We start from the raw sequence: 14091 nt of genomic DNA, 5'->3' as shown, positions 1-14091 counted from the left end.
TTTGTTTTAATCTACATCATAATATACTGACTACAGGTTCTGACATTTTAAGTTTTGTTTAGGTGTTATTATTTCTAGCAAGTTAACTTTCCTGAATCTTATCAGTCATATCAAAATATATTCTGATGTATTTCTTCTTCCATCAATAGTTAGTCAATGATAAAGTTGACCATGTGCCATTTTAACCATTATCAGTTTTGTGTGCTGAGGGTGATTTTACCCAGTAATAGACACCGTGTAGGTTCGAAGTCTCCTTGGAGGATAAGCAGTGGGGGGAGGTCAAAGCATGGTACTTGTTTCATTTGCAGAGGGTCCATTTTGACTTTGCTCTTACAAAACGTGTTCTTTGTCCATTTGGGAATCTGAGGCCCAGAAAGTTGGAGGGACTGGCCCAGACCTCAGGAGGGGGTCAGAATCCAGAAGATCAGGCAGGGCTCTGGCTTCCTTGGCCAGGGCTCAACCCCTTCCCTTCGGGTTTTCTTTGGAAACAGGGACCTCATGGTCCTAGGGGAGCCCTGCCCACCCCGTCCATGGGGAGGTCATCTTCCTATTCGCATCCAATCATGCACAGGCACACTCACACCGATTTCTCCTGTGTGGACCATGCAGGGACCCCAGGAAAGAGCAGACACCAGGGAAGTGACAAGAGGCCGAGGAGAAGGTGGTCGGAGGCAGCTCTGCCATGAACAGTAGCATCCATCCTCCTGGCTACATGCCCAGAAGGCCCGAGACAGACCGAAGAATCCCTAAGGTTTCTAGATGTGTACCTGTTCCAAGGACCTCCCTGGCCCAGCCTGGAGGGCACAGGACTGGGGAGCTGGAGTCCACTCTGTGGGCACCTGCTACTCTGATGAGCCGTTCTCCTCTTGTGTAGACATTGGGTAGAGGAGAGAAGACCTTGGTGTCCTCCTGTGTCAAGTGGAGTGCGTCCAGCGGGTGACTCCCTGGGTTCCGTATGATGCTCAGGATGGGTCTGTGGCCCTTGGTTCTCCATCGATGACGCCCTGTACTCTGAGCACCTGAGAAAATGCTTTCCCACCTGCAGGAGATCCTTTAGAACTGAGAGAGGTTTGGGGGTTCGGGTGGATGAGAACTTGGGATAAGGAAGAACATGCCAGAGCACTGTGAACTAAGGCCAGAGTCCAGAGACAAGACCAGTCCTTGTTGGACTCCCGAGGTCCTCACTTGGCTGGAGAGGAGAATCATTGCCTTGGTTGAGGTCAGGATGCTTCCTGAGAAAAAAGGACACCCAAGTGGAGGGACAGAAAGATGAGGGAGAGGGAGGCTCCTGAGGTTCCTCCCACGGCCTGGAAGCCTGCAGGTCCTGCTCCTTTACCCCTGGGACAGTGGGGAGCCTCTGCCTTGAGGACGCCCAAAGAGACTTCCTGTGTGGTGGCTTCTGCCAGGGCTGCAGTGCTGGTGCTGGCCACCAGGGGGCAGGCAGCCTCCAGCGTCAGTGGTGCCCAATGAGGTTGGGTTTTCACTGTTGTCACTTCTATTGGGATGTAATTGCCACACAGCACTGCCTAAGTTAACACTGCTGTGTGGTACATTTCAAAATTGCTAAGAACCAAGAAGCTAAACTTCTCATCACAAGCAAACACTTACTTTTCTGTTTTCGGTGACGGATGTTAAGTGAACTGGTGGTGTCATTGCGCAGGCTGTGTGCATCCAGTCCCTGTGCTGACTTCTTAAACTTACACGGCGCCCACTCAGCCTGCCTCAGCTGCTGGAGCAGCGAATAGCCGTGCAGAGGCCTTTCCGGCTGTGCCCCGCCTCAGAGAGAACTCACTCCTCCTGGTACTAGCACTCCTCTCCACAGTCTGACTTGGTGAAGAGCAGGAGGAGGGGACACGGGTTTCACAATTCTTCACTCAGCGACTGTGCACCGAGCACTCACCCTGTGCCAGGTGCTCAGGTGGGTCTAAGAGCAGGGCTGACAGTGACTGAGTGGTCCCTGCCGGTCAGGAGCTCACACTCTGGAGGGGACAAGGACAAAAGCATGAAAGCAAAGACATGAGAGGGGAAAGAGCCAGCACTGAGGGGACATTCAGGGCCCTGTGAGGGAGGGCCGGGTGTCACCGGGTAGGGGTCTGAAAGGCCTCACTGGGGTGACATTTCCTGGGACCAGAATGACAAGAGGGAGCCAGCCCTGCACAAGTCTGGGAGCGGCGTGTCAGGGAGAAGGCACCCCTACTGTAGACGCTCATGGGCAGAAGGGGGTTTGGCCAGAGGATGTGAGAAAGATGGCCAGTGTGGCTGGAGGGAGCCTGGGGGGAGAGAGGAGGCGGCGGAGGGCAGGGCCAGATCCTGGGGCCTGAAATCACGGTTCCAGTGCCTTGCATCTGTAAACGGCAAATGCCTCATATCTCACAATTTTTGTGGTTGAGGAATCAGACATAGATTAGCTTGGTTCTTCTGCTCGAGATGCCTCAAGGCTGCGGCCGCGGCCTCAAGTGATGCTCGACTGGCAGAGAATTTCCTCTCAGGTTCACTCAAAGGAGTCGAGGTGCACTTTGGACTCAGAGCATGGGTTACTTTCTGTCTGTTGGCCTGGGCGCTGCCTCGGTTCTCTCCCATGTGGGCCTCTGTGTATGGCAGCTCAAAACGTGTGTGCTTGATTCCACAGCTCGGGGACAGGAGAGCGAGAGAGACACGGGAAAGAGAGAGAGACGGAACTTAAGAGAGGGAATAAGAAAGAAGTGAGAGACTTTCTGTGTTTAAAATTTAGACATGACACTCGTCCACCTTGGCTGTGTTCTATTGGCGAGAGCCAGTCACTAAGCACTCAGTGGTCACACAGGAATCTGTCAGGGATGTGTGTACCACGGGTGGGGATCTCTGGGAGCCATGGTGAAGGCTGCCCACCTCACAGATCAAGATGAGGCTCTTGGGTCTCTTTCTAAACAGAAGAGGAAACAATGGAGAGGTTTGAATCCAGAGGATGACAGTGTCTGGATTTCATTCATCAACCCTCTCCTTGTGCTGACATTGAAATGAGGCCAAGAGAGGAAGTGCCTGTTGCAATAGCGCATTGCTGAACCCAGGCCTGGTTTGAGTGGTGTTCATGCTACATCCCTTCTCGTAATTCTTCCATCTCTTTGTTTGTGCATTACTTGCACTTGACACCACCTCACAGGTGGTATGGATATTATTTCATATACACCTGATGATGTCCCTAGCAAGTAGATTCTAGGCGGATTCCCCTTGGGCAGGTTTGGAGACTGGGGAGGCCCTGAGAGGCACAATGAGTTTTCCAGGACAGAGAACTGGTAAGATAAAGGAGGTCTGAATTCTGCTCCGCCTCCTCAAAGCTGGGACCCTCATCACATTCCCAGGGAGCTGTGGCTGGGGCTGTGGAAGCTCCTCATGTAGAGTTAAGAAGAAGACATGGGGGTGGTTTGGGTAGGTCCGATTACAGGAAGCAGCCCAGGTAATGGAATCTTGAAAAAGTGACCTCACTTCCTTGGCGATAGACCCCAACAGATTTAGAACTCTGGTAACCAGGCAGTTAATTCTAGAGACAGACCCCTAGCCAGTTCATCTGACTGGAGACACTTCAGAGTACAACATGTTTACTTGTTGTGTACCAGTTTTCAGAGGCTCTAGGCTCAGGAAAGCCCAGAGTGTGAGACTGTTGTGTTGTTGTGGACATCGGATCAAGCCTCATGGCCAATTTGGCAGGAGGTACCCAAAGGTAATGTGGGGCAGCCCAGGGCAGCCCACTGTAGGGCAGGACACAACTCGGATCCCACCTGAGCAGCCCCATAGCCCTTGCACCTTGTGTGAGGGTTTGTGTGTGAGTGTCGGTGTGTGTGTGTAAGCGTGGGCGCTGTGCGGGAAGGCAGCAGGTGAGGAGTGGGTCCCTCCTGGGCAGGAGGAGAGTGTTATGCGCTGTCAGCCAGGTGAGTCTGTCATATTCATACCCCGGGGCTTGGCTGGCAGCCTGAGCAGCTGGGTGCTGGGATCAAGCTCCTCTGCCCTTGTGTTAATCCTGAGCCGTAGAAGTTTCGTCTAGTTCCCTCCCTGGTCAGATGTCTGTGCAGACGTCCCTCTGTGCCTGAATTAGGGAACAGAATTCCTCACGGGGGTGTCCCCCTGTGGCGATGTGCAGGCAGGCCCCTGATGCCTCCTGGCCCATCTGCCGGGCACTGTCTTTCCAGAACTCCACGCAGGAGATCTTTGAAGAGCTACATGATGGGTTCGACTTCTCTCCCTCCCTAGTCAAGGGGCAGGAGCAGCAGGCCGCCAGCAGCATCCTGTGCCGGTCTGAGGTGAGAGCAGGAGCAGAGGGTCTCCCCGCCCACCACCCCAAGATGTTCAGGTTGGGCCTGGAACCCAGGTCCGAATCTGAGCACACCCCTGGTGCCCTCACAGGGCTTTCCCACTGAGTGTCCTACGGCCTTACTCCCAAAGGAGTCTGGGCCTCCTCTCCTCCCCAGCCAGCTGAGGGCTCGGGTGGAAAGACACTCTCCACATGTTTCTTGGAATCGTAGAGGAAAGGTTTACTGTTGTTGTCACTTCTCACGAGGCCATGAGGACCTTAGCATTTTGCTCCTGTTTTGATTGATGTAACTTCCCGGCTGGGAAGCTGTAGCACTCAGCGCCACTGTCCTTGCAGACCTGCTCCAAGCCTCACAAATCATCACACTTGCTAGGCTGATTACACACAAAGAGCATGGGCGTGGATTACAGGATTCTATACATTTCTCTGCACCTTGTCATCTCACAAAACACTTCGAATCAGAGCAGTTTGTTACGTGCTGTAAAACTGGTGAGTCTGTGATATTCATACCCCAGGCTGGCAAGCTGAGCAGGTGGGTGCTGGGGATCAAGCTCCTCTGCCCTTGTGTTAATCCCGAGCCTTAGAAGTTTCATCTAGTTCCCTCCCTGGTCAGATGTCTGTGCAGATGTCCCTGTGTGCCTGAATTGGGAACAGAAATTCTCATGGGGGTGTCCCCCTATGGCGATGTCCAGCAGGCTCCTGATGCCTCCTGGCCCGTCTGCCGGGCATTGTCTTTCCAGAACTCCACTCAGGAGATGTTTGAAGAGTTATGTGTTGGGTTCGACTTCTCTCCCTCCCTAGTCAAGGGGCAGGAGCAGCAGGCCACCAGCAGCATCCTGTGCCGGTCTGAGGTGAGAGCAGGAGCAGAAGGTCTTTACCCCCACCCCCCCAAGATGTTCAGCGTGGGCCTGGAACCCAGGTCTGAATCTGAGCACACCCCTGGGGCCCTCACAGGGCTTTCCCAACGGAGTGTCCTACGGCCTTGCTCCTGAAGGAGTCTGGGCCTCCTCTCCTCCCGAGCCAGCTGTGGGGTAGGGTGGAAAGACACTCTTCACGTTTCTTGGAATCATAGAGGAAATGTTTAATGTTGTTATCACTTTTCACGAGGCCATGAGGACCTTAGCATTTTGCTCCTGTTTTGATTGATGTAACTTCCCGGCTGGGAAGCTGTAGCACTCAGCGCCACTGTCCTTGCACACCTGCTCCAAGCCTCACGAATCATCACACTTGCTAGGCTGATTTACACATAAAGAGGATGGCGGTGGGATTACAGGATCCTATACATTTCTCTGCTACTTGTCATTGCACAGAACACGGCAACTCATTGTAGGCCGCTCAGGTCAGGAGCTGAGGCCTTAAGTGACTTCATCATATTCCACAGAGGAGGACATTTTGCACAGTGATTCAGCCTTTCGATGCTGTTGGACCTTGACATGAGCCAGTTCTGTTGCCATTTCAGCAACACGCTGCAGGGCACATGTTACGCGTGTCCGAATGGACTCTGAGTTGTCTAGGTCTGCCATGACATAGAACCGCAGATTGGCGGAAGGTCACTAATCGTCTTTTTGCTCATGTCTGTGGTGGGGATGTTTATTGATGACTCCCTGAGGTAATGCTCTTAACACAGGCTCTTAATGCACAGCGGTGCGATTGTTCCTCAGGTCACAGAATGCCTTGAAGGTACTATTTGTCATTCCCCTAAAAATCAAATTGTACTTTTAAGTCCAAAACCATTTTCAAGGCGGGCTCTCGTCCCTCTTGCACAACTTCCTGAGGTGCTGGGAGGTTCTGGTCTGAGCTCCAGACCCTGATGCTCCTGGTGGTTCATGGTGATTCCACTGACTCTGTGTCCCTCCTTGTCCACGTGGTATGCCAAGGAACCCACCCTGTCCGTGGCTGAGGCCCGCACGATGCTGACCCTCAAGGCAGGCGCAGTGCAGAAGGTGGTAGGCTGCCTGCAACCATCTTTCCACGGCAGATCCATCTCCGTCACCACCTTCCCGTGTGTGTACCAGGCCTTCTACCCGACCCCACAGGTCCTGGACCAGCTGCTCCAGAGGTGAGTGCCCACCCCTCCACAGCACAGCGGGAGTCTCCCACCTAATAAACGTGAGCTTTGGGAACGTCCCCACACCTCTCTGAGCGTCACCTTGCTCATCCGAATAGTGGGGTGGTAAGAGGATGAACCTCACAGGGTCACTGAAGGAAATCACGGGAGAAAGCACGGCAGACGCTTGCCTGGTGCCGGACTCCGCAGAAGGGGCTGCTGCTCATGCTGCGTGTCCTCACGCTTACAGCTTCCGTCCCCAGTGAGGAGACTCCCTGCCTCTCCCCTCGCTGGCCTGTGGCCTTCCTGAGTGTGGAAAAGTACATGAAAGCAAACTGTTTTCCTATTGGCAAGACAATTTAGCGACTCCATGTAGCTGATCCTGGTCCTTGTCTTCGGTGCGGCCAGAGCAGTGGTCTCTGTGGGCAGCAGAGGAGACGCAGGCCCACTCAGAATTCTGGGAAGGCTCTGGATGGGGTTCATTCATTCAATACTATATGTTAAGCTCCTACTACATTCATACCCTTTCCTACACACTAAGGATGTCCAATGAAGGAAGCAGACACTATCCCTGGGGCTCAATTCTAGCCTGAGAGCTAGAAGCTCACTTCTGGGCATCGTGAGTATTCATGCCCAGAGGACGTTAGATGTCACACCCTCTTGGCCTCCTCTAGATATGGACGCATCCTCTCATAGTCAGACCACGATGACAGACTTCAAGGACCAACTAAGACCATGAGTGGTGTTGGGTCCAGAGGGAGGGCCTCCTGTGTCCACAGAAGGGGCTAGGAGACCATGGGGACTGTGGCTATGGATGGACTGGCAGACCCTGGATCTCACACCTCTTGGGGTTTCTGTGGGAGGCCTGAGGTCTGCGGTCTTCCCTACAGGAGGAAATGAATCAAAGAGACCTGTTCACGGGGTGCCAGTCCCGCCATGGGAAGCAGAGGAGAGGCTGGGCTGAGTCGGCCACTGAGAGACTCCTCGCTTCCACAGTTCCCTCTCCCTCTCCCTGCCCTCTGCACATGCACCTCTCCTAAGCACCGCCACTGGGGCCCAGAACAGTAGGTGGTGAGCAGCCTGGTCACAAATCTGCCTCCAACCTCAGTCCTGATGCTCGAGCGTGGAGGATGGGGCAGGCTATGTCCAGGCCCTTTGGGAAAAGAGTGTCAGGTGGAAGACCAGACTCACACAGGCTCTCTGTTAGGTTGGCTGATGACCAGGCCTTCCAGTGCAAGGACAGCCACCCAGGGATTGGAGTGGCTGGTCCACCCTCTGGGGCTCAGGCACAGAGAAGGTGCTGTGGGAACACAGTGTGGAACAGCAGGCCAGGCCTGTGACTCTCTTCACACATGCCTCTCCCCAGTGCCCTCTCTCCCATCTGGGGCCCCCGGCCTCAGGAGAACTCCCAGGATATGTGGCAGATGCTGCGCCACTCCAGGATCAACCTGACGTTGGCGTATCTCCAGGACCTCTTGCCTGGCTCAGTCCTGAAGCACCAGGCCACCCCTCTTCTCATCCAGGTGGACCTTTTCCAGGCCACTGAGTTGGAGACAGAGGGTAAGGGAGACCGTAGGCTTGGAAGACTACCCCAGTGGGTGGGTCACGACTGGGGATTCATTTAAAGACAGTGGGATCTTTCCTGTTTGGGGAAAGGCACATGGAAAGCAACTTATGTAGCTGACCCTTTCTCTTTCTCCAGCTCCTGCCCCAGCTCCAGCACTTCTGCCAGGTGCAGAGGCAGAAAAGGGGCCACGTCTGGAGCTGGACGGAACTCCAGTTCTATTTCTGCCATCACTTCTAGCGCTGGAACCGGCAGCAGCGCCCTCAGCTGCTCCAGACCCCGAGCGAGTGCCATCAGCAGCCCCAGCCCAAGTGCCAGGTCCTGAACTGGACTCAACGGGACCAAGGGGCCTGCTGGGATTTCCACCTCAGGCTCCAGTAACAGCCGCAGAATCAGCTCCGGTTCCAGAGGCTTCCCACCCCTGTCGAGTGACCGGGAAGAAGCAGCCCGATGGGAAGCCTAGCCTCATGGCCTTCTCCCCAAGGGACGTGGCAGAACAGCTGACGGCCATTGACGCGGTGAGCACCCGGGCTCTCAGGGCGGGGTGGGGCAGGCCACCCCTATGCCATCAGCTGGCCCAGACCTGCTTTTCCCTGTGGCGGCTCCTGTGACCTGGGTCCCAATCCCAGCTCCACCACTTCCCAACCATGGGATCTGGGCAACTCCCCAGCCTTCGTGTTCCACCCTCACACTGTAGAGATGGGGACCAAGAGGCCCTGCTGGACAGAGGGGCTGAGCACATGGAGTGAAGTAGAACACAGAGGAAGCCTGCTGGGGCCTGGCCCGAGAGGTCGGGGAGGAGAACTCACTGTGTGCAGCCAGGAACTCAGGCCGTCCAGCCATCTGCTCGGGATGCTCAGCAGCCTCAGCATTTGTGATGCACCAGACGTGTACTTCACTAAAAGGGAGACAACCTGACAAAGCCCGTGGGTGTAGCTGGCACAGGGGAATGTGCAGCGGAATGGGGCCTGGGACCAAGGATGCTCAGGATGCAGGGAGATGCCCCCTTGGGAGGAGCCAAGCGGAGCAGCCCTCTGGAGCTTGCAGTTTGTGGGGGTGGGCTGTGTGTAAATGCTCCTGTCCTTTCCCCACCAGTCTGGAGTCCCGGGTCCTCCTGTGCTGGGTGCTGTCAGTGGAAGAACAATGAAAGCGAGGGGCTCCCACCACGCTGAGAACACATCCTCAGCTTCCTGAGCCCCTCCTTAGACCGGTGACTCCTGCTTGGACACTCAGCTGGGCTGTGGCAGGGCTGAGTGACACTCCCCCTCCTCCCCAGGAAGTGTTCAAGAACGTCGAGCCCTCTGAGTGTCTGGGCTCCACCTGGGGCAAAAGAAACCGGCCCGGACATGAGAACGTGGCACCCACCGTCTGGGCCACAGTGGTGCAGTTCAACAGAGTAGTAAAGTGTGTCATGACGTCCTGCCTTGGGGACCCAAACGTGACGGCCCGGGGCAGGGCCAAGGTTCTGGAGCGGTGGATCGAGGTGGCCAGGGTAGGCGGGGGGAGACCCTCTCCAGAGCCGTGGAACTGCCCCTTCTCCTTGATCAGCTCTCAGGACTGAAGGCTGCACTCTAAGCCCCTGCACAGTCGCTAGGTCCTTCCTGTCAAGGGCACACTGACCTTGACTCGCATGTCCCAGTGGTGGGATGCTCACTTCCTCCCTGGCTCCTTCCTACTTTGAGCGAAATTCCTCCTCCTGGAAGTGTTACTCTTTGGTCCACCTGTGCCCACCCTGGCGCCCTGGCCCTCTGTCCCACTCAGGAGGGGAGAGTGGAAGGGAGGGGGACTGAAGCCAGAGCAGACAGGGCTCCTGCTCCCCCTCCCAGCTCCTCCTCTCCCTCCTCAGGAGTGCCGAGCCTTGAGGAACATCTCCTCCCTGCACGCAGTCCTCTCGGCTCTGCAGAGCGTGCCCATACACAGACTGAAGAAGACCTGGGGGAAGGTGTCCAGGTGGGGAGGCCTCTCCGCAGGAGGACCAGGGGGAGGAGGGAGCTCCCACGTGTCTGCCATTGCCCTCTCGTCGGCTGGAGCTTCCTGGGTGGCAGTAAGCCCTGGGCACAGGGCCTGGGTGGGTGTGCAGTTTCCCTGATCCTCACTGGCAACTTAGGCCCCCAGTTCTGCTTCAGGAATCAGGTTCCCTGGATGTCACATAGTAGGTTGAACCAAAGTGGAGATTTTCAAGTGTTTGCCATACAGCAACAGAACTCTGTGCCCAGTGGGAAACCAAACTGGTCAAAATACAGCTGCTGCATAGAAAAGGCAGTGGCAGCCCCAGGTGACCAACATGAGAGCCCCCTCTGCAGTCCCATGGTGACGTCAGTGCTCAGAGGACCCCCACGAAAATCCTCATTCAGGCAGTTTGGATTTTCCAGATTCTCATCGAGAAGGGACTTGCACTTATGCCCCCTGCCCCATTGTTCCTGAGTTTCTCCTTCCTCCTTTCCCCCCTCAGGAAGAGCTGCCGAAAATTTAAAAAGCTCTGTGATGAGGACAACTCCCTTAGCTGGGAGCTGCTCATCAAGGTAGAGTGGAGGCTGGCATGTGGAGGGAGAGGCGGGGTGTGGGGAAGGGGGACTGGGCAGGATCTGGACGGTCATTTCTCACTTGAAGTTTCTGTGTACAATTCCAGTCTTCCCTGGATGAACAGGAAGATGGGGTATGTTTGGTCCATGGGCAGGTGGGGGAGGTGTTTGTGGGGTGGGAAGCCCCGGTCATGGCAGGAAGTGGGGGTGTCTGGGCTGATCCCGGAGGGGATGCTGAGCTGGCCGGTTGAGCAGGGGCTGCCTTCCATTTTGGTCCACGCTGTCAGCACTTAGATTCTTCCAGGCTGTTGCGTGGATGGGGCGGACGGGCGCATGTTTCTTCCCTGAACCAGCTCAGTGTGTCTTTAGGAAGCCAGGCCCCCACTGCTCCTTCTGTCTTCACCACTTCTTCACGAGGAGGGCTCCCTGCCTGCCCTCGGGATGGGCACTGTCAGGCATTCCCCCAGGCCAGGTGGACAAATGGGCTGCCCAGCCTTGAGTCTGAATGGCTGGAGCATGACAGATGTTTGTGCATGTGTGACTCCCCACTGGCCCTACCACGGTCCGTCCTAGTCTGTCCCTGTCAGGAACACTCACCTGGGTCCTAGTCAGCAGTAACTGGTGCCCAGGTGGCTTATGGGAAGTGTCCAGGAAGCTGGTGGTGCTCAGTGGATCTTTCCTGAGTGGACCTCATAGGCTTCACATGAAAGAGAAACCGAAGTGTCCTCTCAGCCCCGCCCCACCCTTTCACGCCGGGTGGGGTGAGAGCCAGAACCATGTAGACTGACACTGAGTCCTCAGGAGACCCTGCGAGGTAGGGGGAGTTGTCACACTTCCCAGCTGAGGAGGCTGACTCAAGGAGGACAGGCGTTCGGCCCAAGGTCACACAGCAAGAGTGTTGGAGCTAGGATTGTTCTAGAATCAGAGTGTGCTGGAGGATGGAGTAGCATGGGTACCAGCTGACTTGGGTCAGACGTCCAGGGCTGAGGTCAGAGGGGCTGAGGAGAAGTGGGGTGAGGGGAGGATGGCCTCCTTGACCCTGTCCTCAGTCCTGGCAGAAGCAGCCCTCCAAGTTTGCCACCCTGCTGGGGACCCTGCAGAGAGGCCGGAAGAGGCAGCAGCAGAAGGTGAGTGCGCCTGTGGGGAGGGGCTCCAAGGTCAGAGGAGGGGACTCTGCCCTCCCAGCTGGGGGCTCCAATCCAGAGAGGGGGCCTTCCTCCTGCAGCCCTCCTCCTGTTGCCGCAGAGCCTGACACCCGCCCTTAGAAGTGACCAGGAGGAGGGCCTGGGGAGCTGCAGCAGGATGGGTCGGGAGAGTGGCGGGGCCAAGGATTAAAGGCCCTGTGACCAGCCAAAAGCAGGCCCTGGGAGGTGACCAGGAGGAGTCTGGTGTTCTTGGAGGGTGAGGGGTGGGGATTGAGGGCCGGCTATAAAGGATTTGAGGCTGCTCCGTGTGGGGACCCTGGGCTGGGCCAGGAGGTTGAGCATGAGGAGTTTTCAGGGGAGGGTCATGGGGACACCTGAGACCAGGGGCTCATCCCATCTAACCTCGATGGCACAGGGCATCGTCCCCTTCCTGGGCACCATGCTAACTGACCTGATCATGCTGGACACTGCCATGGAGGATTACATAAATGTGAGTGAGCCTGGGTGCCAGAAGGGGGTGACCAGGTTGGGACTTGGGAAGACACAGTCCCAGTACCAAGACCTGAGTGGTCAGAATGTGGTAACTTCCTGTCGTGACAGCCTCCCAGGCTCCCCTGAGGGCTGGGACAGTGTGCCCCTCTTAGGGATGAGGGAACGAAGGCTCCACGTGGAGCCCGTCCCGGGTCCCCAGGCTGGCGAAGCAGCAGAGCTGCCCGCCTGCAGAGCCGCATGGGCTTTGTTGGAGGCGAGAGAGAAGTCGGCCTCCAAGTCAGGCATCACACTGATGGAGCTGTCCCTTCCTGCCTGAGGACTCAGCCTCCCTGTCCGTCATCAGAGAGGCTTGGGCTACAGGGTCCCTGAGTGTCGGCCCCCTTGTCCTCCCTTCTCTGGAGCCCAGAGCCTGGCCTGGGTCCAAGTCCTGTTTTCTGTCAGGCCCAGCCCCCTCCTGAACCTGGAGCAGGGCACCATGAGAAGGGGTGCACCTGGGGGCTTGTCATAGCTAGGGGGCTCGTTCTGATGGACTTTTGCTGTCTACCTTCCAGGGCAATGAGATCAACCACGAGAAAAAGATAAAGGTGAGCAGCTGTGGGCTTCCATGTCAGGGAGGAGAGTGGTGTGGAAACCAGAGACACCCCTGGGCAGAACTCTCCTGGGCTCCACCCCCTGTGTCTTACATTTATTGAGAGTGTTGGATGACAGAGAATTAGGAGACCCATCCAGTGGGGGAGTGTGGGCAGTGGTGGGCATCAAGCGAAACTTTGTGCAGGAGGGGCTTATACCCATCTCTGAGAACAGGTAGGACCTGCATGGAATTGGAGGGAAGGAGGGTCCCCATGTGAGCAAGGACCCAGGACCAGTCCCCTGCCCCACTCCTCACCCCCTGAAGACCCTGCAGCATCCCCAGCAGGCTCTGTCTGCATCCTCTCCTCCCTCTGGTGCCAGGAGCACAAAGTGATGATGGAGATCGTGCAGCTCCAGGAGGCTGCAGAGAATTACAACCTAGAGCCCCAGGAGCGATTCAGGGCCTGGTTCTGGGACATGGAGCAGCTCAGTGAGGACGAGAGGTGAGGCTGGACAGGACATGGGGAGGAACAGGTGCACTCTCCCTGCTGGCCAGTCCGGAGAGCCTGAGTCCATGACTCCCTTGTCAGCCCTGACCTGTCGCATGGCGATGGCTGGGGAAGCTGGGCTCCAGCTGCTGGGCAGATGCCGGGAAGGACACCAGGGCTGTGGATTGTGGGAGGCTCACAGGTGCCACTCTATCCTGTAGCTACAGCCTGTCCTGCCAGCTGGAGCCCCGGTGCTAGTTGGCCAGCAAATCTCTCCAGGCCCAGAGAGCACGGCCATCATGAAGCTGAGGAGGGAGTGAGCGTCCCGTTGTCGTATGACCTCTTCCTTAGCAGCAGGGGCCCAGCTGGGGCACTCAGGGTGCAAGGGCCCCACCGCCTGCCACCCCTTCCTGAGGCCAATTTCCATCTCTGTAGGGGTGAGAATCACTGCTTGTAAATAGTTCATGCCAGATTTGCAGACTGTTGTATTAAAGTCCTGTTTCTCTTAGAGCCTGGGAGTGGTGGTTCTTTCACATTCTTTGCTAATTTAAACGCTGTCCAGACTCTCAGATCCCTCACTGGAGTAAGACATTTTGCAGTCATCCGATTATTGTGTGTGGGAGAGGGGGGAAGGTGCAGCCCCTCCCTGGCTGCTGAAGGAGACCCCCAAGTGCCCCTCCTCAGAGGACAGGTCCGTGTCAGCATCATGAAGCTGGGCCAGGAGCAGAGACAGCCCCTCAGACCCCTGAGATGGGAGGACGAGGTGTTTTCTCAGGCCGAGCATCCACCACGGAAATGTGGGGGGCCCTGAAGCCACCACTTGCCAGGCCCAATCTGTGCCCCAGGAGAGGGGCTGCCCGTCCACACTCTGGAGGGAGAGGAAACATTTCCTGCGTCTCTTGTGGACGTGTCTCTGGACCCCATGTTGGGAACTTGTAGTTTTCTAGTTCAGCCACTGGAAACGCATCAGCTCTAAGT

The 14091-nt window shown here is 56.4% G+C and overlaps 1 protein-coding gene across 6 annotated transcripts; it reads left to right on the top strand.

Moving 5' to 3' along the window:
- The first annotated feature begins 838 nt into the window (after window positions 1-838).
- On the top strand, window positions 839-13623 carry LOC100052576 (ral guanine nucleotide dissociation stimulator). 6 transcript variants are annotated; one of them, XM_070243190.1, is made up of 15 exons: window positions 839-1918; window positions 4164-4274; window positions 5026-5136; window positions 6163-6344; window positions 7699-7892; window positions 8035-8414; window positions 9173-9388; window positions 9743-9846; window positions 10349-10418; window positions 10526-10552; window positions 11477-11545; window positions 11979-12053; window positions 12607-12639; window positions 13007-13128; window positions 13335-13623. In XM_070243190.1, the coding sequence occupies exons 3-15, from the start codon at window positions 5041-5043 to the stop codon at window positions 13369-13371; spliced, it is 1605 nt and encodes a 534-aa protein (XP_070099291.1). In that variant the 5' UTR covers window positions 839-1918; window positions 4164-4274; window positions 5026-5040; the 3' UTR covers window positions 13372-13623. The 6 variants fall into 6 exon arrangements, with proteins under 6 accessions (XP_070099291.1, XP_070099287.1, XP_070099286.1 ...); XM_070243186.1 differs by lacking the exon at window positions 839-1918 and adding an exon at window positions 2112-3697; XM_070243185.1 differs by lacking the exon at window positions 839-1918 and adding an exon at window positions 2112-3697 and having other exon boundaries at window positions 11468-11545.
- The last annotated feature ends 468 nt before the right edge of the window (window positions 13624-14091 follow it).

Source organism: Equus caballus, chromosome 19 (genome assembly GCF_041296265.1).
Source record: "Equus caballus isolate H_3958 breed thoroughbred chromosome 19, TB-T2T, whole genome shotgun sequence".
NCBI classification, from domain to species: Eukaryota; Metazoa; Chordata; class Mammalia; order Perissodactyla; family Equidae; genus Equus; species Equus caballus.
Note: the sequence above shows the minus strand (reverse complement) of the source record. Positions and strands in the feature narration are given on the sequence as shown.

Bases quoted from the DNA above. Each gene is read 5' to 3' on its own strand.
- LOC100052576 (XM_070243185.1), top strand. From the start codon at position 3,572: ATGTTTACTTGTTGTGTACCAGTTTTCAGAGGCTCTAGGCTCAGGAAA. The intron at 9,847-10,348 runs GTGGGGAGGCCT...TTCCCCCCTCAG, and splicing joins ACCTGGGGGAAGGTGTCCAG to GAAGAGCTGCCGAAAATTTA. The intron at 10,553-11,467 runs GTATGTTTGGTC...CCCTGTCCTCAG, and splicing joins TGGATGAACAGGAAGATGGG to TCCTGGCAGAAGCAGCCCTC.